At 40.9% G+C, this 26,789-nt stretch overlaps 1 protein-coding gene and 1 long non-coding RNA gene across 5 annotated transcripts in view; one reads left to right on the forward strand and one right to left on the reverse strand.

Annotated features, from left to right (window-relative positions):
• LOC148320310 (seizure protein 6 homolog) overlaps positions 1–26,789 on the reverse strand; it is a 70,092-nt gene that overhangs the window by 11,639 nt on the left and 31,664 nt on the right. For all 3 annotated transcript variants that reach the window (XR_015839596.1, XM_088279676.1, XM_088279675.1), the window contains exons 2-8: positions 19,759–20,442; positions 19,268–19,389; positions 8,877–9,069; positions 3,078–3,263; positions 2,162–2,330; positions 1,217–1,383; positions 937–1,131 (exon numbers count right to left, since the gene is read on the reverse strand). Coding sequence is in view for 2 of the 3 variants with exons in the window: in XM_088279676.1 (XP_088135802.1) it covers positions 937–1,131; positions 1,217–1,383; positions 2,162–2,330; positions 3,078–3,263; positions 8,877–9,069; positions 19,268–19,389; positions 19,759–20,442 (1,716 nt within the window). In the remaining variant the exon portion in view is untranslated. The remainder of the gene's footprint in view (positions 1–936; positions 1,132–1,216; positions 1,384–2,161; positions 2,331–3,077; positions 3,264–8,876; positions 9,070–19,267; positions 19,390–19,758; positions 20,443–26,789) is intronic.
• The window catches only part of LOC148320311 (uncharacterized), a 46,082-nt gene continuing 19,503 nt past the window's right edge, over positions 211–26,789 (forward strand). The window contains exons 1-3 of one of the 2 annotated variants that reach the window (XR_015839597.1): positions 211–436; positions 2,918–3,130; positions 3,195–3,951. This is a non-coding gene — a long non-coding RNA (uncharacterized LOC148320311). Of the gene's footprint in view, positions 437–2,917; positions 3,131–3,194; positions 3,952–26,789 lie in introns of those variants that run through there. The other variant, XR_015839598.1, reaches the window with a different exon arrangement.

Consider the following 26,789-nt stretch of genomic DNA (forward strand, 5'->3'; position numbering starts at 1 on the left):
ATTATTTATGAAGGGTATTGGCTGACTGTAAATAATCAACATGACCTGAAAATGTCATGTTTAAGGTGTCCACCTGTGATGGTTTATCCAAGCCCTGGTGTGAACCAATCAGCTCCCTCCAAGCCTTTGCGTCCTGTCCAGGTGCTCCTCGTTATCTCCTTAATTTGTTTGTATTTAGTTCCCTGTTGGCTTTCCCTTTGTGTCGCTTCGTTGTCGTCAGCATCCCGTGTTCATGCCTCCTGGCCAGCTTCAGTTTTCATCGTTATTTTGCTCGTGTTTGTTTCGTTACGTTGATCCATGTTTTGCAGTTTTTACCAATTTATTATGGCCCAGTGTCTTGTATTCCTTTTTGTTTCCCGAAATACTCTTTAAATTGTTACTACTCCTCTCACTCACCCTCCATGCACAACTTTGACAGAAAAATCCATGTTTGCAGGTAATTATGCATTTATATTAATGAGATATTTTATGAAAAGCTTAACGTGAAGTCAAACGGAGGGGAAAAAAAACATTCTACCAGTAAACCACAGGGTGACCGTGACCCAGTGGAGGGTGGGGGGTGCAAATTATTATTATTATTATTTCTTTCTCTATTTCTCTGGCTGAGCTTTCCAGGAGAGCTTTTCAATTTTGCTGAATTGCAAAAATCAACTTGCAGCCTATACTGGCTTGCGATAAGCTTAGCGTGTTGCGTGAACGCACGGCTTATGGTGCGGTTTAATGTCGCGGCAAATAAACCCCCTGCTATCTCCTCACGGACAAATTTAGTTAACATGACTAAGATACGCTTCTATCAAAAAGTAATTCCCCAATAGAATTTCAGTTTGTTCCTCCTTGATTTTCATTTTAAATCGTGCCAGTATGAAAGCTTTTGGGTCATCCGGTCGATTTGTATGAAATTTAATTGACTCGGAATGAGTCAATCAGATAGCTCACCCCGACAGGCTGGTTCGGTCTCATTCCACTGAGCGTTTTGGGCATCCACGCACTCGATGACCACAGAGCCTTGCTCCAGCGTGTAACCGGGGTCGCACGAGAACTCCACAACAGCCCCGACGCTATACGTGGAGTCACTGCTGCTGAAATTGCCGTACTTCACAAAAGGCTCGTAACACGTTCCCTTTGCAAATGCTAGAAGTGGGAGGAGAAAAAATAAAATAAATCAAAGTGACAAGTGAATAGAGTACGCAACACGTAAAAGTCACAATAAGCTTGCCTTCGTATCTGATGGCGGCACCGGTGGAGGTCAGCGTGCCGTCGGTGGTAAACTCAACAAACAGATAACGTCCTGTGCTCAGCACTCCCTCGATGGGCAAATACTCCACCTCGTAGGAGTCATACACCGGAGGCGAGTCAATGTTGTTGCCGTTCTTAATCAGCAGTCTAAAATAAAATTTAAAAAAAGCAAAAGGAATTAAAGATGAAAATAGATGCACGTTACCCTTGAGTTTTAAAAGATGCACAAAAGATGCGGAGCTGTGATCACTGTCGTCTAACGCCTCAGAATGAGGTGAAAGGTCACGTGTGTGATGATAGCAATTGATGCTTTCCACTTCGCTCGCATCCAGTTATATATTTGCAAAGGGGGGGGGGGGCGCTGCGTGAACCTTTTTTTCCCCCACCATACACCAAAGTGTAATTGCGCATCCACTCCAGTAGTTGGCAGTGGCGCTCACCTCGCCCATTCTGCACAGCGAGTGTTAACTCGACGGTGTAGGTTTGTTTCGCAACGAAAACGCTATTATTTATAGCTGCAGCTAAGAGTAATTGATGGGGGGGGGGGCGAATCGTTTTCTCCTTGCTTTGGGGGGGCGTAACAGAAAATAATTGAGAATAACTACTTTACTGGCAAGAACTAAGCTGGGGCGGAGCTTCATTTTGTCAGGCCAGCACACTGTCTAATAAAATAAAAATAGTGCCGTGACGCCAGTGTGAGCTCAATGATACATCTTTGGTGGGGGCTTTAATTATGCACAGATTTTAAAATTTATGTCTCAGTCCCTGCAACATTGCTCACTGTATTTAAGCAAAATGGCCTGGCGATGTTGAAATCGAGGGTTCCCTGTTTTTTTAAGCATGCACGAACCAACTCATTTTTTGATTTCACAGTGTGTGCACGCGCATGTGTGTGTGTGTGTGTGTGTGTGTGCGCTTTGTCCACCTGTCATCGTCCTCTGCCAGAGCCACCTTCTCGAAATGAATGTGTAGCCGTTGGTTTTCGGGGGCCTCGAGGACCCAGTGGCATGTCAGGTTGTTGCTGTAGTTGCCAGGAAATCCAGGGGAAACAATACGACCATAGGTGGTATTTTTGATCATTCCGCCACAGGAAGCTGCATGTGTGTGGGGAAAGCACCAAATGAGACACCGTAATCACACAAACTGGAAGGTTTTAGAGACAGACTGCCTGGACCTCCAGCAGACTGGACCACATCAAAAGGTTCGCAGATAGCGGAGGAGTGTGTGAGAGGGATTTGTTAAAAAAATGGCATGAGCAGTGGCGGTATCGGTTCAGAGCAGCTGGATTTGGTAGATGAGCATTTTACCAGCAGGACAGGGAAAGTCGTGCGACCGGGTTCCAATTAAGGCAGCCAGGTGCTAAGTGCCCCCAGACAATAACTGCCTGTGCTGCTAATCGTACGAAAACGCATTCATTTGGCCCGGCATTGTACAGTAATCAACCCGGTAGGAAAAAAAAAACCAAGCCGACACCTTTTGTTAATCAGAATCTTTTGTCCCCTTAAGAGAAAAGCAGGAATTTCACCAAAAGCAATTTAGTGGTTGAAAATGAAATGTGACTTTATAGGAATAACATATTAGTCGTGTATGAGTTATTGTTTTTATTAAAAAAAAGTTTTTTTAGTTTACTTTTTCATTCTCGTACTTCACGCGGTGATACATTTGCCTGACTTTGTCGCAGGCACGATGCCAAACTTGCGACCAGTGAAGGGTGAAGTTCGCTTTTCTTCCCGAATCAGCTGGGATAGACTCCAGCTCCCCGTGACCCCGAACCAGATCGGCGATGCAGAAAATGATCCTATATGCTGTGCATTTTCCAGCCAACGTCGTTTTTGTCTTACCGATGCAGTGCGGCTCCTTCCCGCTCCAGTACGGTGTGGTGGCGTTGCGGCAGGTAAGCATTTTCAGACCTTTCAATCTGTAGCCCGTGAAACAGTTGAAGTAGGCTTCTCCCCCAGCATACAGGTGCGTCACGGAAACTTCTCCACCAGTCGGCTCTTTGGGGAATGAACAGCTCAACACAAACGCTAAAGAAAGCGAGAACACAGAAAACATATTTTGGAGCTTGTCGTATTTGGGGCCATAAAACGTACTAAATAAGGCGCGCTGCTGCAACACATTTTATCTCCTATTGTCAAACAGTTCATATTTGCTCAGAAGTTTATTCTACTCAATTTCATAGTGCAAGACTTCTTTTGGAGAATCGTTTTTGCTTTCACTGATGTAAGCGCATCAGTTGTCAATAGAGGATCTTTGACGTAGTTCACGATATCGTCGTCGTTGGATAAGAATAGCTCATAAATGAGGCGTATTCACTCCAAATCTCACACGTTCGTCTTTGTGAGTATTTATAACTTCCTAAACAATTACTTGAGGTCAAGTACGTACCTTATTTGGAACGCGGCCGTATAGATATGTATCGTTCCATGCTTAGTGCTCATTTGTAGACCTGCATATTTATTTCTTCTTCGTTACAGTTAAGATCTAAAAAATACCTTTAAAAAGCAAGAAAAGTACGCTTTGAGTTATATTCAATCGACCGCTGGCTGTCGGGTGGCACGTAATCACGTGTCACGAGGATGGCACACCATAATGTAAATCCTGATTGCACATCAATATAAAGTGATACTTCTAACATGAATGTCAAGCATATGTTTGTGACTCGAGCTGGTTAAGATCAATGTCCCAAGACCGGATTGTTGTCCCTGTTGAAAAATAAATGAATCTCTCATGGAAGCCAAGTCTAATGGAAGCTATTAAACAAGCTCTCTTCTGTCTAATAACCACACGGTTCTACCTCATTAGGGCAGGCCTTTTAATGACAGCGCTACAACTTTTAAACTCTCGGAAATGTGTGAGCGCCATAGCAAGTAAACATAATTAGAGCCACAATGGTTTAGCACAATAAAAGCCATGGCGTAGCAAGCAAAATTACAGAAATAGTTGCAACTTTGCACCGCAACTTTCTGCTTAATGAGCTGTTCCAAAGCTTCAGTGATGGCTGATATGATGGTGACAAAAAAAGCCAATATTGAAAGATAACATCTGCATAAATGCTGGAATGGAACTTTTAACTTCTTCGTGGTCATTAACTCACTCCCTCCCATTGACGGATAAAGACGTCATTCTACCAGGGATGGCAGTGAATGAGTTAAGTTGCCACTCCGAATGATCAAAAGTCCATTGTAAATAACCTTCAAAAACATTGTGGCAAGTACATTAAAATAAATGTAAAATATGAATACGTCACTTATAAATTATGATTATTAGCATGACTTGTATACAAAGCAGGGATGGGCATCTAAATTTGAGGCTTGGGGCTCAGATTTTTCATCAGCGCTACTGGGCAATCACCAAAAACATCATGTGGCACGTGGGCCCATACTTGATATAAAGTCAATCGAATATATACATCAATTTTAACTTTCTGTCCAGCATGATTTCAAATTGACAATATTGTGTTCATGACGGATTTTTAATCCCGTGGTGGTATTTACATTTCGATTCTGACAAATGCACCTTTCTAAACTTCACATGTATCCACAAGGAAAGCCGAATCTTGATAGGCAGCCCATATGGAACCCCCTGAATCGCTTTAGTTGTCCACATTGCGTTTTATCATCATGACGATGATGATTGCGAAACTGCACAAAAGACAGTTTTCTTCTCACACACTCATTTAGAAGATGAAAAAGTTGACTTTATGAGACATATAACTTTGCGCTAAAAATGCCCGTCTTTGAAATTAACCTCAAGGGAAAATAGCCGCAAGTACCTAATGGCCATAAACTGCTTGTAAAACCGCTCCTATCCCTTGTTTTAATTTAATGACTTATGTTTTTCCTTTACACAAGCCATTGCTTTCCCGCCACTAATAAAAAGACAAGCACCCACGCCCCCCCACCCCACCCGCGCGGCAGCAAATGGGCAAGCCACGGGGATGAGGCGCACCGCCCTTGGGTCATCCATTCAATTCGTCGTTTATCACTAGCTCCAATGAACCTAGTTATTGCTATTATCTTAGAAGCATTTACATCCCTATTGAGCGTGCGGCAGAAGAGCCGTGGGCCAAACTTGTACAGCCAATTCCAGAAGTATTAAATTTGCCGCTGCTTCCATTCCCTTAGATGCCGGTCCATAAAGTCTGATTATTTAGCTATTACAAATAATAGCTGCACGGCACGCGCTGCCTGAGAGATTAGCCGGTGGAACCGTTAGGCCATGAGAAAAACAGATGTATGGCTTAAATTCTCAAGTTTTAAGGGGATGCCACTGAATGAGATCACGCTCAAATAAAGGTCAGCCTTCATTCCACCCAAAAACGCAATTAATCTTTGTCTTGAAAAAGTGTCAATGGATTTTTTTTCTTAAATTAAAGGATGAAAGGTCTCCTCACACTGTCATTAAATACGTTTCATTTATTTCAAACTGAAAACATAATTTCTGCAACAATTTGTGGCATTATTCGACATAACACAACTAAATAAAAAAAAAAAAAAAACCTGCTTCTGTATTTAACACGACGCAGAACAACAGCGAAGGATCATCAATTCTTGCAGCGGCCATGAAGCAGCTTAATTATTTTATTTCATTTATTATTTCACTATTAAATACTGGAGCAAATAAAGTTAAAAGGCTGCAAAAATATCCATCTTTAATCAAAGCTGGCGAAAATAAATGAAATCTGTTTCATTTGTTATGCCCATTTTATTTATTTTTTTATATTTCACGAACGAGGAGCAAAAGAACATCCACATTTTACGTACACAAAAAAAATGATGGAATTTATCAGTTTTTAAATCCGAAGCCAGTCAATAATTGTTTACTCAACTATTTGCCAAACTATTTAAAAAAAAATATTTAAAAATTCTTGGACTCTCACTTTTTTTATTTTTTTATTTATTTTTTTTACTAAGCCTCCAAATAACGAATATCTGTCGACAATCCAATGCATTACATTTTGGAGCAAATCCTACAAAACCTTTGAATTCTTGAACTTCCTAACCCTAAACTGTCCAATTTCGAATTTTTTGGGTTTGGCTTGATACCCATTTTCTCTGATCTCATCATTTGTCAGTTACGTGTATTCTTCACTCGCAAAGAAAAGCAAAGCCAATGGAATGTTTTATGGTCTATGAATTTAAAAAAAACTTTTTACACTGGAGTTCCATCAATTATTCTCCTTTTTCATATTCCCCCATGCGCAGAAGTGGGAAAAGGCGCACAGTTGTGTTCTTTTCTCGCTGCGCCACATCCGCTCATCGGCGCACGTTTCTCATTTATGCACCTTCATGCCAGATACGCGTTCTGAGTGGATCAAACCTTAAATGAGGGTGTCCGCTGCCAAATCTGGCATGCTAGGTGTCCTCTAAGGCCTGAACGATTTTTAAAAAAAAAACAAAAAAAAAAACTATTGCGATTTCTTTGGGGGGGGGTGACAGATATTGCGATTTTGATTACATTTGCGATTTTCTTCTCAATGCTCGGTGGCATAATGCATATTAATTTTTAATAACCTAGAGCAGAAGGATCAAACTCAATAAAGGTCATGAAATCTATTTCTTCTTGTCCAAATGCCACAAAGTTATTCTTTTATGTAAAATATTTGATCAATGAAGCCTTTACAGGAAAATCGCTCTGAAGCCTCAGCAGGAGAATATCACTCCGGTAATGTTCTAGAAGCATCAATCAGTCGCAGGCGGTGCCGATGCTGCGGCAGATATTAATTACTCCGAGCAGAGAGCAAGCCTCCACAACTCCATCCGTCCGCTTATTCCATGCTTGTCCAATCACATTTCTCACAGCCCATTATAAAGGACAAGGTGTCGCTGAGGCTGGGCGGGGAGACGAACACAAATTGAAATATCTGCCGTGTCTCCGGTGCGTGCACCCTCCCCATTTAAAATCAGCTCAGCACCATTTTTCCGTTTTTTTTTTTTTTTTTATGTGGCTAAATTTGATTTAAGTTTGAAGTAGGATTGCACTCATGAGCGCGCTGACCTCCGCCAAGGTTGACTGATCCTAATTTAGACACAACACGATATTGCACCGATAAACTCATCTCACGATTCGGCCAGCTCACTAAAAAATAAGGAATATGTTGAAATAGGCTCAAAAAGTTTTATTCAGATGGCGATTTACTCCATGTCTCCGCCACAGTACGCAGTGGTGTGATGTCATAAAATACAACTCGTATTTATTTGGCAGACTTTTCATTTTAACACTCTTCATTTGAAAGCAGATCACCCGTTTGTTAAAACGGGCTCGTTATTTCTTCCAACCTGCGCCAATGATAACACGTAATGGAGATGGAGAGGTGAAGTCAACCGCGATTGGGCTCGTGATTGATTGAAACCTCGAGGTCATATAAGGAGGAAAAAAAAAAACAGGCTGCAGCGGGAGCATTAACAACGACGGCGTCAGATTTGACGAAGCAGGAATTTATTTAGCAAAGTGGGCAATCGACTAAATTTTGCCGCTCCGTCATTCGTCAGTGGTACCCGCCATTGCCAGTCCGCCAGCAAAACTGTAATCGTCAGTCTGTGATGTTGTTGGAAGAAGTGTTGGAGAACGATACATAAACTGAAAGTAACGTATTGTACTTTTTGTACACACCCGTTAATGTTTCCCGTCAAGTCTGCACACACACCGCAACCGACCGCAACCAGCAAAGACGGGCTGATTTATTGTGCGATGCCTTTCATTTTCGGGCTGATGAAAGAGTTGCCGTAATGTGGCGGAATGAATGTTTTGTTGGCCAGCTCCACCATCAACTCAAATCGATGGGGCATGTAATTGGCGGCCACTTTGTGCGATTGCTAAGATAAACAGAAATTGTTGTGGACATGGAAGATCAATGTCGCATATACACACACACACACACACACACTTGGCAAGCTGAGGACAAATTTATGAGCCATCATATATGCTGCCAGAGCATGCTAATGATTTATTCCAACAGGTTTTCCTTGCTCACGAGTTCTTATTTAAGCCCATTTAAATGCTCATTCCAAGCCACATTGCGATTTAATTTGACTTAATTGTCACGTTGAATTCATTTTCTGAAATGTGAATGACTAATATTCATCCAACAATGTCTTCTTTTGGCCATATGGGAAATAGATGGAGAAAAAAAACTAAAACTAAAAAAATAAATAAATGAAAAAAAATAAAAATAGCTAAATAAATAAATAAAATTCTGTAATAATTGGTCAATCTTTAACCAATGCATGTTGAACCCTTGCTAACATTTTGGGGAAATTAAATTAAAATTAAATTAAAAAAATAATAAATTAGATATATTTATTGTGTTTTAATTCTAAACACATTTTAGTGGATAATAATATAATTAATTATTTTACTCAATCAAGTTTCCCATAAAAATACATTGTAAATTCTAGCATATTCTTAAAAGTTTAGTGTAAATGTAGAATTTTAAGAACACAATTTAAAATTAAAAAATAAAATCACTATTCACCGGCAATTCATTTATTTCTCAATGTGTTCTGCAGTTCTGTTCACTCCCAGCCCAAAAAAACATTTTTGAGCTCAGAAACGAAACAAAAACCTTGAGGCATACAGAGCCTGGTTCAAATCAACATTTCCTCCAAGCCGCATTGGATCATAATTCATTGTCTCACCTTGGTAATGGAGCTGAAGGACTCCGGAGTTGTGCTGTTGGTCGCTACGGAAACGAATGGAGATCTGGTTGCTCCGACTGCGTAGCACAAGACCTCGTATTAACACTGACTCATTGGCGAGAGGGAAGGCTTCTCGGCCACCCGTGTCCTCCACTGTCACTTGCTCCCCCTCTGACATACTTGCATTCAGAACCTAAAATCAACCGCACAACATGGTTACACATACAAAACGTTTGCTTTGTGGAATCTCAGTCTTGTACAATTCACACTGACAATATATATACATATTTTTGATTTTAAGTCTTGCGACTTTTGGTTCTTAGGTTTGTAGTCATTTTCACGGTCATAGCATAAAGCATTTAATCGCCCAAAATGATAAGGGTGATTTTCTTCACTTTACTTCACTCCAACAATCTGTCTAATTACGCCAAAATAAAAATGCATTATAACAGGAACGTAAATAGAGTGACCATATTTTATTCCCCCCCCCCAAAAAAAAGTGGGAACTCGGCCCGGCCTCGAGATACTGAAATGATAACTTGAAAATCTGTCGGCTGCAAAGTGATGACTGCGCCAGAGTGTTATTGAGACAGTCTGAAAGAGGTGAGACGGTGTGGGCAGTGTGAGCACATCGACAAAATAAATGTGGTCACGTTGATAAAATATCATTGGAGCTGATGACAATAAGCGCAGGCCAGCTAATGGACTCTTGGAGGGACTGAGTTTGGAGGTGACTTCTTCTGGAATTATCCATGAGGTCAGACACTCTGATTGATTTGATTTTTATCACAGGCCACCATGACACCGCTCTGCACAGCGGCAAGTCTTCAAACAAGCACCTGATTTTTTTTTTTTCCCGTTGTTGACAAAAGAAACAATCACCGTGGCTTATTAGCAATTCATTTTAGAGTCGTATCATTTCATGTATTTTTTTTTTAATTTTGGCGGGAATTGGAAAAAAAAAGTAGGGGCTTCCGATTCCACTAGCGTTGCTGCTTATCAATCTGATTAGTCATTAACTCTCAAAGACTCGCAATGGGTGAAGAAATGAAATAATCCGAATAGAATAGCGACAACTGATGTCATTATTATTTAATCCTGTTAATAATTACATTATGATTTAAAAAAAAAGGTCTTTCTGCATAGTCCTGTTTGATATATTAAACATTTCTGTTCTGATTCAATTTAATTTAATGAGATAATATTTTTCTTATTTTTTTTAAACAATGAATGACAATTTTCTCTGATCTTTTCTCCATTCCAAAAGCGCATATCTTATATAAAAACTTAAATTCCATTGACATAAGAAGTCTTTTTAAAATAAATAAATAAAAAAGTTGTGATCTCAGGTGTATCCTGATGCTTAAAAAATATCAATAATGATACCCCATTGAAATGGGAAAAAAAAATGGAAAGCCACCCAAATCAAACAAAAATGTAAAAATTATTTTATATAATTTTTAAATTTTTGTTGGTTTTGAATAAGCTGTTTATGGAATGTCTTCATAGACTACCGACAATCACTAAAAACATACATCTAGTAGCCATGCAGCTGTGGTTGCGCATCACATACATATCTTGTTTGCGCAGATTATCAGATTAATTGGCTTTGCTCCCAAATATAATCAATTTGCCACGACTGTCCACGCATCCGATCAATGACGGGGGGGGGGGGACACAGCTGCCATCATCATTTCGGCGACCTTTTCACAATTGATGCTTTGACCGTCATGGCCATCAACATCATTTAACGATGGTTCAATGTTAGTTTGACCAGGTCTGGTACGCGGTGACACACGAGTCGAGGGGGCGGGGCTTAAATCAAACACTTCAAGTCATTTGTATTTGCCAGAAAATTATTTAGTGTGGAGGACCATCTATAAACTTGATATATTTAAATATTCCAAGACTTCTTTGCCAGTTTATATTCTATTCTACATTATATTTTGGTGTTTTTTCATCTCTCACTGGGATGATTAAAAAAAAAAAAAAAAAAAAATCAAACATGATCTGAATGTGTGACCACTTGGTGGAAGCTTGTGAAGGACACGGGGGGGGGGATGCAGCCAGCATAGAACATTTGGACTGAGCCCCCCCGAGGGCCCTGTCATCTGTCACCTTCCCCGGGACCTGTCAGTGCAGCCGGCAACAGCTGTCCTGCCTCAATTATGACTCATTGGCCATGTCGGGAGACATCACACTGCCTTAAATTCACCGCTAGTGCAGCCAAAAGCCCGGAGGGACAACTCTCTTGCTCACCTGTCCATTCTTTTACTGGCTCACTGGTGTGTGAGCGTGTGAATTCATGTGCTCTTGCACATTTTCTTCCACGCTTCTGTGCAACAGTGTTGGTCGGGTGTGGGGCTCCAAAAAAAAAAAAAAAGGGGAACCAAATTGTTTGGATAAAAAATTAATTGTTTTATTACAATCAGTAAAAATTCAACTAATCCACCATTTAATCATCATATATCTAGGGGTGGAGGTGAAAAAAAACAACACATTTGCTTTGTGCTATAAGTCAAAATGTTAAAAAATTTCCGAATCGGAGCAGTTGCTTGTGAACTTTTCCAGCGCAATCACTCCAACACACAAATACAAAATGAAAACACTCGCAATGAGCATGTCGGAGACACTAATACACGCCCGTCCGACTGACTCTAGGATCACATGGCCACGCCCCTTTTACGGCAAACACCAATGTACTACTAGTGTGTGTGACTTTTTAATTTTTTTATTTATTTTTATTTTTTGGGAGAGGCCGGAACGGATTAATGGCATTTTAATTTATTTTAAGCGGCAAACTGTATTTAATTTGTGGTCTTATAACGATTTAAAGATAAATCTCAAGTTACCACCATTCGCCTCATATTTAGTATTCGGGAACAGCTCGTTTCCATAAACGCAAATGTATACTTTTCCGCTATAATGAATGTGTTGCGCTCTGGCAGTCATTTCGCGGCTTCTTGAGAATCTCACTTAATGATAATGTTCATGCATAATAATTCTTTGTTAATTTATGACAACGCTCGGCAACCAAAGACATTTTGTGCATGCTCGGCGAACACTTGCATAAATTGTGCTGTTTTGACTGCAACAAGCTCTTCCAGATATTATATCGTTTAGACCGTCCACTATTGCGGCTTTTACTTTAATGAGCCGAGGTGGTCCGGCAACCGTCTGCAATACATTAGTTAAATGATCGCCGCTTGAGATGCATGTGCGCTTCAAAAAAAAAAAAAAAAAAAAGGCACAAAAACTTCTCACCGCGAATGAAACACGTGACGTGTAATCTGTCAGTAAACATTCTATGAATGAACTTTTTTCACAGACGGCTGACTCATACCGATAATTTATTGTCGGAAACATCTGCTGCCGCTCCGTCATAAACATTTACAGTGACTCACAGGAGCCATCGTGGGGCTGAAAGGAGGAGTATGTAATCAAACTCATCCCGCTATACATGTAAATTAAATGACCTTGCAGCTGGGAGGGGGCGGGAGCGGGTGTGTGGGGGGGGGGTGATGATAAATCAACAGTTTTTGCACTCGCCAGCTGCGGAGACCTCATTACGATGATGAAACCTACTGACCGATACACTGAAGCTTTCACGGAGGGTACCTGCCTCATCGCCCTCCATTTTACATGCTCATTTCTCCATCACGGGGTGAAGAAGCCGCCTCCAGGTGCGGTTTTGTGGACGTCTTGATAAATTCATTGGTAAAAAAAAAGAAAAAAAAAAAAAAGCAGGCTGCTTCCAGTGCTCGCTATGTGAAAAACATTATCTCAAGCCAACACTCGCCTCCGTACAAATAAGCCAAGGCCATTTCCTGTGTTGCTGCCTGTCGAAAACAATGAGTCTTTACCAACCGGGCGAACGTGCGGATGACAATATGCCAGACACTCTGGCTGAATTCATCAATAAATTGCTTGTTTGGACTCATTTCACATTTTTTTTTTTTGCAAACATATTTATTCACTTGTGACATCATCTCCAATAAGATATTCTCCAGTTTTTTCAATTTTTATTTCTTAAGAATCCTATTTGTCATGTGTGGGAAGTTATCGAGGCAAATGAGATCCGCTAACATCGATGAGTTACGTCGACGCTTAATGTCCAAGGTTGGTTCGACCAACCCGAACAGGTTTAGGGAGTATCGGTCAGACATGCGCTTGGGAGTGAAACGTTGCGTTAACAACCTTCTTGTGAAAACAGTAAGACAGAAGCCAACCTTGCATCAATCTTATTCATGAGATGAGCTCCTTACTTTCCAATAAAAAATTCGCTGCCTCTCCAGCCGGAACATTTGAGTTTATTTACTGCAGTGTGCACTTTTCCATAGCGTTCAATTCTTGCCTGGCGGATTACTTTTTTGTATTTCCAAGCAGGCGTCTTTACTCTCTTTTTATTTCCATGGTGACGCGGTGTTTGCGAGAACGCAACCTCTCTGCCAGGCGTAGCCTTCTCCCTTTATGACAGCTTGATGGGTGCAGCGGCAATTAGTGTCACCTGAAAAGCATTGCCTTCGAGATGGCGAGGCCTCGTGAAAACTCATCTCGGCAAGGCCCCCGACGCCCGAAAAAGCTCATCGGGATCAAAGCGGTCTTTATGTCCTGCCTCAGCACCAGAAGACGGCATCCTTCTTACCGACGTTATCTCCTTCCAAAATTGACTAACGGAAGGAATCGTTAGCTCCATGGCAAAGTCTCGGCTTCTCGTGGACAAATCTGTTGTTGTGCACAATGGGTAAGATTCTCCCATTCAAGTGAAGTCTCTTGTCCCCCGTCGAGGCTTGCGTCCTTTTTTTTTTTTTTTTTTTCCCATCTCGGCGTATTCTCTCTTCCAGACTTCTGACACACCCACCACGCGTAAGGTGAGAGTGAACACCAAAGATGTGGGATTCATCGACAGCTGCGGCTTGCTTTCAAAAATTGGGGAACAAATCCGGGGCGGAAAGATAAATCCTACTTTCAACTTGAAAAGACCTGATGGAGCGGATGTGGTCGGACAGGCTATCAAAGGAAGCCATTCTTTTTTTTTTTTTTTTTTATTTATTTTATTCTCAAATTTAATTTGTGATCATCTGTGAGAAAGCAAATTTGACACGTTTGCTCCCAATTCATACCCAAGACCTTAAAACATTAAGTTGCAACTTATTTTTATTCAAATTCCATTTAAATTCCGTTCACGTTTTTAAAGAGACAGTAAATTGCTTTGTGTGAATGAACGTTTTCATATTTTTTTTTAGCTGTCAGAAACTCACAAAAGTAATCGAAAAAGTTGATCTATGAATTTCAATATACTGCACTAAAAGGACTTTTTAAGATCAGGCCAAAATAAAGTCTCGGCTGGTGTGTGTGTGTGTGTGTAATCTATCTTTTGGTGTTGACAGGCGGTGCCAACGCACCGTTGAGTCCAAAGAAATATTCATTGTTGTCTTGCACATTTGACGAGCGTACGTGCGGCCAATTAACACCAACAAAAGAAAAGTCATTCTCGGTCTCATCCGTCACGCTTTAACCACGGTCAATGTCATGGTCTTTTTTTTTTTTTTCCTTTGGAAAAAAATGCAATGAATTTAAAGTAAGAGTACTTGGATCGATACGGGTATTCACCCGGATCTGTGAAGAGGCTGAGTGTCAAGTGTTAGTGCTGCTTATTAAAATGACTATTGATTGGAGTCAGAAGAGCGTGGTCACTGTGGTAGCGTCGACAAACAATTGTTAAACCACAAAAGGGTTCGCTGTAAACATATGACATGCCAAAAGTCAATTGTTTCTTTTAAAGACTACGCAGATCCACCTCGCTGCGTAGTTTCTAAAGGCGCACCGGAAACCGAGCAGTGGGGCCGAACTTGGCTTAAATGTTAACGTGGCTACTTTTACAACTACAAAGTTAGGTCAACTGTGTCGCAACGGTTAGCGGTCTGCTTCTTTTTTGACAGGTCTGCTTCTTTTTTGACAATCGTGCCATGTTTTTGTGGTTCAGTAAAAATATTTGGGTGTTTTTTCATTCCGCAGATGTGTGGTGTGGATGTAACTCGCCAACTGTAATTTTTTTTTTAGTCATGTCGTTTGATGAATGCATTTTTTTTTTCTTTTTTACATCTGAGCTTGGACTCTTTCTTCCCCAATGAAAGGTATTTAGTTGTGGATATAAACTATAAACCAGTGGTCCCCGACCTTTTTTCTGCCGTGGAACTGTTGCGGACTGGCAACCAGTGGTTGTGAGGGCATTTGTTGCTAATGCTAACAGCTAGCCAGTAGCAGCCACTAACACCGGAGACTTGTGTTGTGTCATACAATGATGGCGTAATTAACTAGTGGTTTGTTAGCATCCTAAATTAGCGACTGAATATGATTTGGGGATGGCGTTGTGTCGATGTTGGTGGCAACTATGTCACCGTGATAAAGCACTACGTCAAAAGCGGAAGTCAAGGTGGCCGTTAAACCACCACATGGGCTAACTTCAAAATAAAAGTATTCGAAGGCTGTTGCAATAACATCAATGTAGTATAAAGTATAATTTTCTCAGCTTTATTTTGAAGTTAGCTATTGCGGAGGCGGCGGTTGGGAACCTTTGCATTACATAGAATTTACAACCTTTTCTCTGGGAGTTTTGGACAAAAGAGCTTTAACAAGCTCAATAAATAATGCACTTTAGAGCAACAATTATACATCGTTATGTAAAGGTGAAACTTGATGAAGGAGAAAAAAAAAGCTGGAATCATATTTAATGTTCTGTAACATTCGAGTCACATTTCTTCATTAGTGCGCCGGTTGAAAGTGCTGAGTCAAAACAACATGCATGTTTGATGCTGATGGGCTAAGTAAAACTGGAGATTACATATTTAATTCAAAGGGCGAAAGAGCCAAGACTATTAAGGGTTGAGAGCTTTCCTGTAGAAGTGATGCTGATTGAAGGCATCGACAAATAGAGAAACTGTGGCATTAGTATGGAAATGGGGAAACAAGAAAAGAAGTGAAGAAGGAATGGGATTCACAGTATTGAACATAAAATCTATCCCCACCATCTTCTTGAATGCTGCTGCCTTAAGCCTGTCAGAAAATGGAAAAACTCCTCCAATCATGCTTTGTGGCAGTGGGAGAAATTGCCCGTCTGGGTTCCTAACCCCTTAAATGTATCAAACTCTCTGAGCCCCCACAGAATTCATTCCTCTTTTCCCTGAGAATGCAGACTTCCACAAAACAGACCCGAGAGGACAACATGTACACACACCTAAGGACCTTGAGACTGAGGAAAAGACTTAGATAATACCGAAATGGAAAAGATGTCTCGCAAAAACCTGACAAGCGGTTGGTTTATCGATGGGATTCTTGTGGCGAAATTAGACCAGCTCCAAAACAGATTTGAAGGAATTTAATACCGCTTTCACACTCTTGTAAACCTCCGTCTGTCCTTTAAAACTGTATTTCAAAAGTGATGCCCTCCAGGAAAGGAGTGAGATTTGGAGGATGCAAAAATAATGCAGCGTTATATTTGCCAATATGGAAGTTTATCAGAAAATTAATGATTTGGTTGCCGACGACCGAATATAAAGCCATTACTTTCATTTTATAGTAATTATATTTATTCTTAACTGTGCCATATTTTTGTGTTCCTTTTCAATCTTTTAAGTGATTTTAAGATAAACTAATACGGGTGTACCACAAATATCCGTCTTGAGACTTTAGCACATTGCCCACTAATTGTCAATTTTTATGTTTTTCATGTCGATCATATATTATCCTAGATGAGCTCAGCCTCCAAATGTGTGTGCATTTTATTCTGAAAAATAATCCTAAAGCGGTCATAAGAACAGATGGGGAAAAATTCATTAAATGCTGTGAGCTGTGGGAACAGAGATCCAACTGTCAGGCAGCTGACTGAAAATTGGCCCGAAACATCGTTCACTCATCATCCCCCGCAAGTGTCACATTTAAAAGAGAGCTGACCTTCCACACAAATTCCTAAAAAAAAAAAAAAAAATCACCACTATATTTGAATGTTTTTCACTCGTCCCTGTAATTAACGATCATCTGTAAATTTAATTCCGCTGCAGTAAAATGCTGCCTCTCCAACGAGCAAGCCTTGACGTCGGAATTCTTTGGCGTTCCATCGCAATCTTGCATTTGCATTTATAGTATGTCTCCCGAGTTGAGCAGATTGCGCAGAAATATACGGCACTTGTCCTCCAAGAGATAGTCGAGAGAAACCGGCAAATAAACTCATCAGGAAAGTGGAAGCAATCAATTTACTCGCTCTATCGACAGTTCGCGGCATGGCTCTTTTCTTATTGGATACTGTGATTAAAGGGAGATTAGTATCACCAAAATGACTTTGCACAACATGATGAAAAGTGGAACTCTCCAAATGAGAGGAAAGAGCATTTAAATTGAGGTGCCTAATAGATCAATTTGTGTGTGTGTGTGTGTGTGGTTGTGGCGGGGGCAGGGGGAGGGATTTTGTTGAAACGCATTTTATGAAATAAACGGACACGACCGGGATGTGTTTCTCGTAATTGCATCAATAAGTTCGCACAGTCGTGAAAATGTTACATATACAAGTTTCGGCACTTAAGCGAAGGAACGATCACTCGGAAATTTGAAACGTGAACGTGCCCCGACGACGGCTGACGAGCGGGTGAAACACACGCTCGTCTCTTTTTAAAAGAAATGGAGAGCGTGGCTTGACTTTCATCAGCGGTGTCACGCGCTGGTCTTGAAAGTTCAGCCTTCCTAATCAGCTCATCAGTATGGCGGATGGAAACTCCCTTTCTTGCGCCCGATGACTTCAAAGTAGCCCATGAATATTTTGTCGAGCGCTCTGAGAAAATCTGTGATGGTTCACAGCTATGACATCAAATGTGGCCAAGTCTTTGCTCAGGTACGCCTGCGTGGAATCCGAGCAGGTGAGGTTCTCTGTGGTTCTTGGAGAAAAAAAAAATAAATAAAAAATACGCTCTTCAGAAAGCGTATACTCAGTCAAGACTTATCTTGGCTCTCCAGAGGCAAGGAAACAAAGCTCACAAAGAGTTTAAAGTCTCCTGTGGTAAATTAGCCGTTTGACGGATTGCAAATGCCAGGCAACACACACGCGCGCACGTAAACACAGAAAATTAATTCTTATAACCTCTCTGAAAAGACTTTCCATGCAAACATTCAACCTGAGACTGTCCCTGTCCTCCCACACACCCGAGCAATTTTCTGCCTGTCTATCTCCGTCAACCCACATAAGAGCGGCAAATATTCGAAAAGCTAACACCAAATATGTCACAGCTCTTTAATGGATTAACCCATGCGCCCTTAATTTCACTTGAGAGTGTTTTATATAACACACATTAGCACTTATTAAGCACATTATGAGCCATAACAGCCTGGCATCATTTATAATATGCAACAATATCAAGTCACCTGGAAATAAAAAAAAAAATTGGGTCACTCGCAGTGAGAATGAGATAGCTAGAATAATTCGATTGGCGGCCATTTGGAGCCTTATGTAATGTCGTGTTTTTTGTTTTGATACACAAAAGTTGACTCGGGTTGAAAGACAATTAGGACGGATTGGTGGGTGAATGGCGAAAGGAAGTGGCTAATGTCGTTTTAGTGCACGATGCTAGGGATGCCCGATTTTCAGTTACGATTATGATTATTACGCTCAATGATTGTTGATGTAAAAAACACTTATCTACACTATATATGATTTTTATGCATGTGTGTATATATATATATATATATATATATACACATGTACGTGTGTGTGTGCAAAACATTGATAAAACAGTACAAATTATTGTCATTTTATTCAATGTTTAAGACTATTTTGAATATGCATGAGTTCAAAATTTGAGCGTTCTATGCAAATTGTTTATTTGAATGTTGCAACAGTTTCAAAGAGTATAGCAAGAAAATTCTTTTTACAAGTAACCATACTCAACTTTATACATTTGCACCTTTTTTTAATTTATTTATTTATTTATTTATTTTTATTATTATTTTTTTATTTTTTTATTATTTTTTATTTTTTTATTTTTTTAAGTTTGTCTTAATATTGTTTCCACATGTACATTTTTTTGGGTTTGTTTTGTGTCCCCACTGAAAAAGAAAATTCAATTATTACTAAAATAATTGTGATTAATATTTTTTTTCATAGCCTACATAATGCAATATCTGCATAATATGTTTCCTATTTTTTTGTAATTATCTTTAGATTAAAAAAAAAAATCTGAGTAATTAAAAAAAAGAATCGGACTAAAACACGCTTTACAAGACATTTTAGAGATGAGCTAATTTGCGGCAAACAAAAAGATATTTCCGCAACTCAATGACTTCATCAAGTAGCCCGACGTTGTTTCAAATGCCCACAAGAATGACACGGGGTCTCGAGCACTGACCTGAACCTCGATGCCGTACCCCAGGTAGACGGTAATCAAGTAGTTGCACTCCGTTGCCGTGTCAAGCCGCTGCAGGATCTCAATGTTGCCCTCGGGGTCAGTGAAATTTAGGCCGCACGGTTCTGCGGGAGACAGCCAAAAGACGGGTGATTCCCTTTTTCCTTCAGTCCACTGACTCTTCCTGACAGCCCACCTGTGTCTCTGTGGCCGTGTAACCCTCAAACTATCTCGGAGGATTGCTTCTCTGGACAAATCAGATTGTCTTTGACACATGAGCAACTCTGTGATTCCCAGCGGAGAGATGAATAGCTTGTGTGCGGCATGGAAAAACCAACAGAAAAGGATGGCGCAATCCGACGCTTAATTTTCTTCCCCTCGGAGAGGCGTGTGTCAAATCCTAACAAGGAGATACTCCGAACTTCACAGCTCTTCTGTCTTCCACCGACTAAAAAGTTTAAAGAAGGAATGGAAGGAATTAGGAACGTACTCACCAGATGTTTGCACTGTGGTGATGGTTGTCATGGTGACGGAGGTCGACGCGGCCGCCCCCTCCGTTCGGGACGCTGTCAGCTTCACGAGGGGCTCATCGGGACCGCTTTTGTCTTTCTCCATCCTCGCTGTGGAGGATGCAAAGTTTGCAAAAGGCTTCCAAGGCTGAGAATGATCGGAAGCAGCTGGCGAGTTGTCATTATGGGGTGCCACTTGTGTTGTGAGGGAGCGTGAGGTCGGCGCTCGCTTGTCGCCTTGGTTTTTTCCTTCCGAAGACTTCTGAAGGAGTGGCATCAGAGGTTTGGGCGTTGTCGGGGAGAAGGTGGTCAGCGGCGAGGTGGCAGCTGCGGTGGCGGTGGAGGCCATGTCGGAGAAGGCCGGAGCGTCCTCGTGGGGAACCACTTGAGTGACGGGGTGCGCAAAATCCGAGGCGGACGCAGCGCCCGGTCTGGTGGGATACGCCGCAATCGAGTCTTCGCTCCTAAAAAAGTGCTGGTCTCCCTCAAAGTCCCTCAAGAGAAGATGCTCGTGAAGCACGAGGCTTTTGAGGACGGGCCGGTGGTCGGGGCTGTTGATCGGCAACGCCGTGGTGACCCAGTGGACTTCGCTCTCTGTGTCTGCCGTTGACGGGTATGTGAGGTGACGCCGGTTCAAACCCGGCGTCCTCCCGTCGCTCTCATTTGGACCTAAAAGTAAAACAATACATTGGCATGGAGATATTTGGATCAGGATCACCGGAATAAAACGCAAAACGATAATCTCTCATCACTTTTCTGTTTCTCGGGCGTGTGCAGGTTGGCAGGAGCCGTGTTCGTTATCTCACAACGACATCATACCAGTGGAACCAACTCATGAATCAAGTGGGAGGTGACACAGTAAACAGCCGAGAACATTTTATATATATTTTTTTTTGCTCCTTTATGTCATAGCAGGAATTTTACGAGCAGACACGCTTTGTCTAGGGAAAAAAAATGCAAAGTTTTGCCTTCCTCCCACGTCATCCACAGAAGTGTGTTGTGGCTGTCAACCAATAGTTTGACATTCAAAGAGCCGTTGGCTTCCCGCTCCAGAGGGTGACATGACGAGGAAATATACGTGCACGTGGGTTGCTCTGCATCGCTTCATGCCTCGGCTAGATAGTCAGCCGAACTAACACTAAAAAATGTCAATCGGATGACGTGATGGACAATCAAAGTATGTTCTCTTCATGGACTTGACCCACAGTGAAAATTTAATTAATAATTTAATTAAACACAATCCCAGTGAAAAAAAAAAATAATAATAATCGCATAGAGCCAATTCATGTTTAATTAAAATACTTTGATAAATAAAAGTTGTTTCACAGGCGTGAAGTAAACAAAACAAGCCTGACAGGATTATTGCTGCACGTTTGACCTACATCTGTTCAAGTGACGGCTGAAATCTGCGTACACTGTAATCACCGACAGTTAAGTGGCAGCTCATGCCACCTAATTAAATTTTGTGCCCACAAGTGTCTTTTTGTCTGAGGCGTTCCGACAAACACATTTTCGCGTTGCCAAACCCTGCAAATATTCATGCCTTCAAAATCGTCGACAGGCACGAAGCAGTCATAATTTAAAAGTTCTTCTTTTAAATGGCTGATTCCAAACCGCACGATCTCGTGGCGGCATTTCAATCGACTTCTTCTAAAGTGAAGAGCAAACATAATGTGCTTAAAAAGTGAAGCTGTTGGGAATTATGTTTTCATGTGAAGACACAACAAACAAGTCTGGAGGTCATCAGAAGAGTTTTTATGCACAGTCGCATCGAAATTGCGTTGAGTTGAATCCGTCTGCAAGCAAGCAAGCGAGCAAACAAACAGGCTCGGGAAATATGACTGGCACGTTATTGATCTTTCGAAAAAAAAAAAAAAATCAAACTTGCATTTAAAAAGCCACGCAGGACTCGTAGCTTAACTCAGGCGTGGGCAAACTACGGCCCGGGGGCCACATGCGGCCCCATTAATCCGTTTTAATCCGGCCGGCCGAATTTGAAAAAAATTAAATGACTAATTCACGCGTTTGATTTGCCTTTTTGAAGTAGAATCGAGTCATTCGGGCTGACTGAATTGCGACATTGTAGCTTGACAACGATGCCCCATTTTTTTTCATTTATTTTTTTTAATCGCTGAGCTGGAGGGAAAAGGTTTGATCCATCAAGACCAGATCTACTTAAACAATTGCAAACAGTCTAAAGATCACGTCACGCAAAATCCAGAAGAACATTAGAAAGACGTTTGACGTTCCGCTTTTAGCTGTTGTCCATCCGGCTCGCTCCCAGCAGTCGGAATATCGAGTGGTGTGGAAAGATGGAGTGGGGAACTAGGTTAAAGCAGAGTTTCTCACACAAAGATCAATAGCAAATCAATGTGTACAGGTCGGAGACCCCACTGTGGTGATTACCGTGCTACCGTGCACAATGTTCTCCAAACCCTAATTGGATGTTTGCGGCAGAAGTTTCACTCAGAGACTTGAAAACTTGTTTTAGTCTTTTATTTTTTTTTTTTCCCCTTCGACTTTTTGTACTTTTGTAATGGGAATAAACGTGCAAGACTAATTATACAAACTGAAGTCAGTTTTTTTTTTTTTTTTTTTTAATGAAGTACTAGATAAGTATCCTAGAAGCTAACAAGGCCCAGATGAAGGACGAGACAAAGTGAAGTGTGGAAACTCGATCTCTCTTTTTTTGCTTCTGGATATTTTGTCCGGTACTCAGGATTAAACGGTGCTCTTCCCTCCACTTGAAAATCTTACACTATTGAGGGTAAAGGCAATTCAAAAAGGTTTTATTGTAGGGTATCGGTTCAAATTCCCAGATTCGATTCGATTAGACAAGGGCCCGATTCGATTTGATTTCGATTCACTTTGATTGCTTTTTCGAGTCAATCGGGGATTTTATGCGATTTGCAATTAGTACAAAATGCTTGCTGCAATTATTTAAAGTATCTATATATGGTTTTATTAATCGATATCAGGCTATGAAAAGGAAAATCGATTCAATTTCAATTGATTTTATTAATTTTTTTTTAACCCAGCCCTAATTGGTTTTATTACACTATTTCGTGATTGCCTAATGGCCATTTAGACCAAGATTCCTCTGCATGCAGGTTGCGATGTTTCTTATCAGGTTATTTATTTATTCTTTGCTTCTGTGCTCTCAACTTAATACTGTGAAAATATTGCGAGTCTGTTTGCCCGCCACAGAGAGTAAGCTGAATATCAAAATATTCCTATTTGTTTGAAGTGCAGCAGAAAATTTTCCATTGCAATTACTACTTGCAAAGTGTGATTTTGGCAAAAGACGACTGATCTTGACTCGGGATTCATAAGCACAGAAGGGCCCCCAGTTCAATCCACGGATGCAACATCTCACTCTCCTGCCAGCCAATTTAAATTCATTGCGCTTGAAGGAGTCCAATCAAGTGTAGCTGTACTGTAATATGCTGGTTTAAGCATCGGAGTGTCAGAACAAGGTGATCTTCATGGGCTCTGTCAGCTTCACAAGATGGGCGTATCGCCATCATATTTAACGATCCGGTGATCAATGACTGAAAACCCCCAAGAGACGACTGATGTTTTCTTTTGGGTTACTTTGGATGCAAAATTCATGTTCTTATCTGTTCCGGATCCAGAATGTGACGCCGCTGAAGCGCCGCAAAAGTGTCGGCGGTGTTGAGGATGATGTAAACTCACAGCTGTGCGCTCATTTACTGCAGTCGAGCAGCTCGGGCTAAAAGTAGATCCCTGAGCTGAAACACTTAAGAGGTTATGCGGAGAACTGCATTAAGTCACATGACACCCGGGTTTGTTAATTAGAGCGTATTCATAAATTAAAGGTGATGACTGCCATGACAGAATGAGATTACTGTTATCGCAGCGCTTCGTGTTCCTGTTCAGACTCGTGGCACAAATACACAAAGATGCAATTTACTGGCCATGTGGGGGATGGAGGGGGGGGGGTTTGAGGTGTGAAAGGAAGATTCTCATTTAGAATTCATTTTTACTTTTATCGGGTCTCACGGGTAGATAGAGGATTTAAAAAGTGTGATAAGAATTAAATGGAAATTTTTTATTAAAGTCTTTCTGATGTCTGCTGCTTTTGTGAGTTTGGATTTCTTTCAAATGAGACTTGACAAAAAAAAAATAATTAAATACAGCAGATTGTGGATGTACTTTGCAAAATAATATTAATAAAAATAATAATAATAATAATTAAATACAGCAGATTGTGGATGTACTTTGCAAAAAATGAAAAATAAAAAAATAATGATAATAATTAAATACAGCAGATTGTGGTTGTGGGGTAATGCATCATTCATTGATTAGAACAAGTTTAGACAATAAAATTTAAAGTGAGCTAAATTAAAATGTGTCAATATGTGCCCTGTGACTGAATTATTCATTATTGGAATATATTAAATAAAAAATAAATAAATAAAAAAAATTTAAAAAAAAGACGTGAACTTCTGTAATCATCATCATGAAAAAAAAAATAGTTCGCTTCATCACAAGTGCGGTTAACACTGCAAGAACAAGCTGTGACTTTGTTGGGATGAATCTCGGTATCCATGACAATCTATCTGGCTGTCTTTGCCAACTGCGGCGGGCGACAGAGCAGTCACAAGAGACTCCTCCTTAAGATGGCAAGAGACAAGCTTCTCTCTTCACTTGCATATCAATGGAGTCATCAGAGAACACTCAGTGCATGGAGAGCGTGTTAATAAGATGGGACAAGCCACACTTGAGGCGGGCTGCTGATTGACATCAATCTCCTTTATATCCCGGGGCTTTATTTCCTTATTTTTACACAGCGCCTCGAGACAAGCAAATCAATGGACAGCTTCCATTGGGCTCACGTGCGCATCTTTCACAAGTGGCGGCGTGACTTCCCGGATCCTCGGTTGGAGGTTTACGTCAGGAAATGAAAACGTCCTCACGTTGACATGCGCTCCATACCTGTAGCATTTGTTTGCACTGCAGCGATAAAGAAAGACGACAGGACATAATGAGCTGAATCTGATAAATGATTCCATTAGTGGACTTAATGAATTGATAATTTAATTAGGCTTTGAAGTGTCACAGGTGCACGGATGTGGAAATAAATAAAGTGTCGGGAGGAAAATGTACAAAATTCAATTAAGTGAGGACTGGCTCGGAAAACAAACTGTTTTTTTTTTGGTTTTGTTTTTTAATAAATAAAAAATGACTGACTGACGACTGAACAGAGTGAGGCTCGGCCGTGAATAATCCGATTTTAAAAAGCATCATATTGATTAATTTTCAATCCATCAACCTGGCGATTTATGAAAAATCGCAATATACGATGGACACTTTTTTTTTTTCCTCCTTTTGCCCTTTGACTTCATTGAGCAGAACCCGTAACGTTCCGCTGTCATTTATTATGTTCCGGTTCAATGAGCTTCGTCCTTCAGGCTCCAAACAAACTATGTCTTAATAGAAGCTCATAAGGCGTGACCTTTTTACCCGGAGCAGAACAAAAGCATCCCGACACGGCGCCCGTATTTGCATGAGCGACACCGTCGAGCGACAAAATGCAAATGGGCCGTTCAGCGCGCACGCTGTCGCGAGGAAGCTTCCAAGCGGCGCCGAATTCTGTTGAATTGTGATTATTGCAATTCCATTCCATTTCTTTCAGGCGTATTTATCTTATCTTTGCCAAGCGTGAGTGAACCAATGAGAGTACATCTTGTTGCGTTGTTAGTAAGCCTCGTCTTCCATCGAAGAATCGTTCTTGTAATTCAATTTACGCACGCTGCGCATCTGAGAATATACTGGGAGAAAATGTCTCTTACACACTTCATTTCCTTCCATTATTGTAATTTATCTTTTCATTTTCTTCTCATTTACTCCATGCTGGAGTCAATTAAGAAGAGAGCTCGGGGTGAAACGGGGCTCACAACTTTAAAATGGATTACTGTAATGGGCGACATTTCAAATCTTGGAAATAACAATTATGTACGATTTGCCGTTTTTCGATTCAAAATCGGCATCGTTTCCGGCGTCGCGCCTTTGTAGCTCATTTACGGATGAACGAAAATTCTAAAGTATGCTTTGTGAGCCTCACGCATCATGCAAACATGACAATCTGATTGTCAAGATCTGTATTTGTTGTTTTTGGTGCAGTATTTAGATTAATGTTTTTTTTTCCCTGTGTTTGGCGTGTAGGAAGTCATGAACAAATGATATTATTTTTGTAAAGATGAAAAGAGCCCACAGGCCATCGTCTAGATCACATGTCAAATATAACATTTCGGACTGTCAAAAATAATCAAACTGCTAGAACAGGCGTGCGCAAACTACGGCCCGGGGGCCACACGCGGCCCGTTAAACGTTTTAATCGGGCCCGCCGAACTTAAAAAAAAAAATTTGAAAAAAAAATGAATAAACCTTGTTCATGTTTTATTTTCTAAATACTGTGTTTTTTCAAAGACATATATATTGTTGTCATGCTTTTGTTCACTTTCATTTAAAATTAAATGTATTTTATTTCTCCCATGAGGTGAGGTTACCAAAACAGCCCATCCATCTGCTCCTGGTCCGGCCCCTGTGTTGAATGTTCAAACCCATTGTGGCCCGCCAATCAAAAAGTTTGCCTACCACTGTGCGAGAACCTAGACAAGGGCAAGGCAAACGCCTCCCGGACCCTCGGCATCCTGGTCACCACTTTTTCCAGCAGCTCCCTCAACTCGAGCTGTGTATGCTGCAAACCAGCAGGCAAAACAGTTCATTGAAAATTGCAAATTATTTTGCACATCCCTGTGCGATCGTAAAACAATATTGGCTATTGCAGCTTCAGCCCTCGACATGTTTGTATAACCGCTGTGACAATATTCCGCATCACTGGACATTTTAAAGGACACGCTGCATCATTGCACATCTGTTGTTGGATCATAATTACTGCACTACTGGTCACTTTAATGGACGACGATTCTCTTCATCATCTGCGCAAGCGTCATTGTATCGTAATTATTGTTCGGCTGGTCACTTTGGTT

This window comes from Idiotropiscis lumnitzeri, chromosome 17, assembly GCF_059441095.1.
Source record: "Idiotropiscis lumnitzeri isolate Australia: NSW breed Sydney's pygmy pipehorse chromosome 17, RoL_Ilum_1.0, whole genome shotgun sequence".
Classification (NCBI taxonomy): Eukaryota; Metazoa; Chordata; class Actinopteri; order Syngnathiformes; family Syngnathidae; genus Idiotropiscis; species Idiotropiscis lumnitzeri.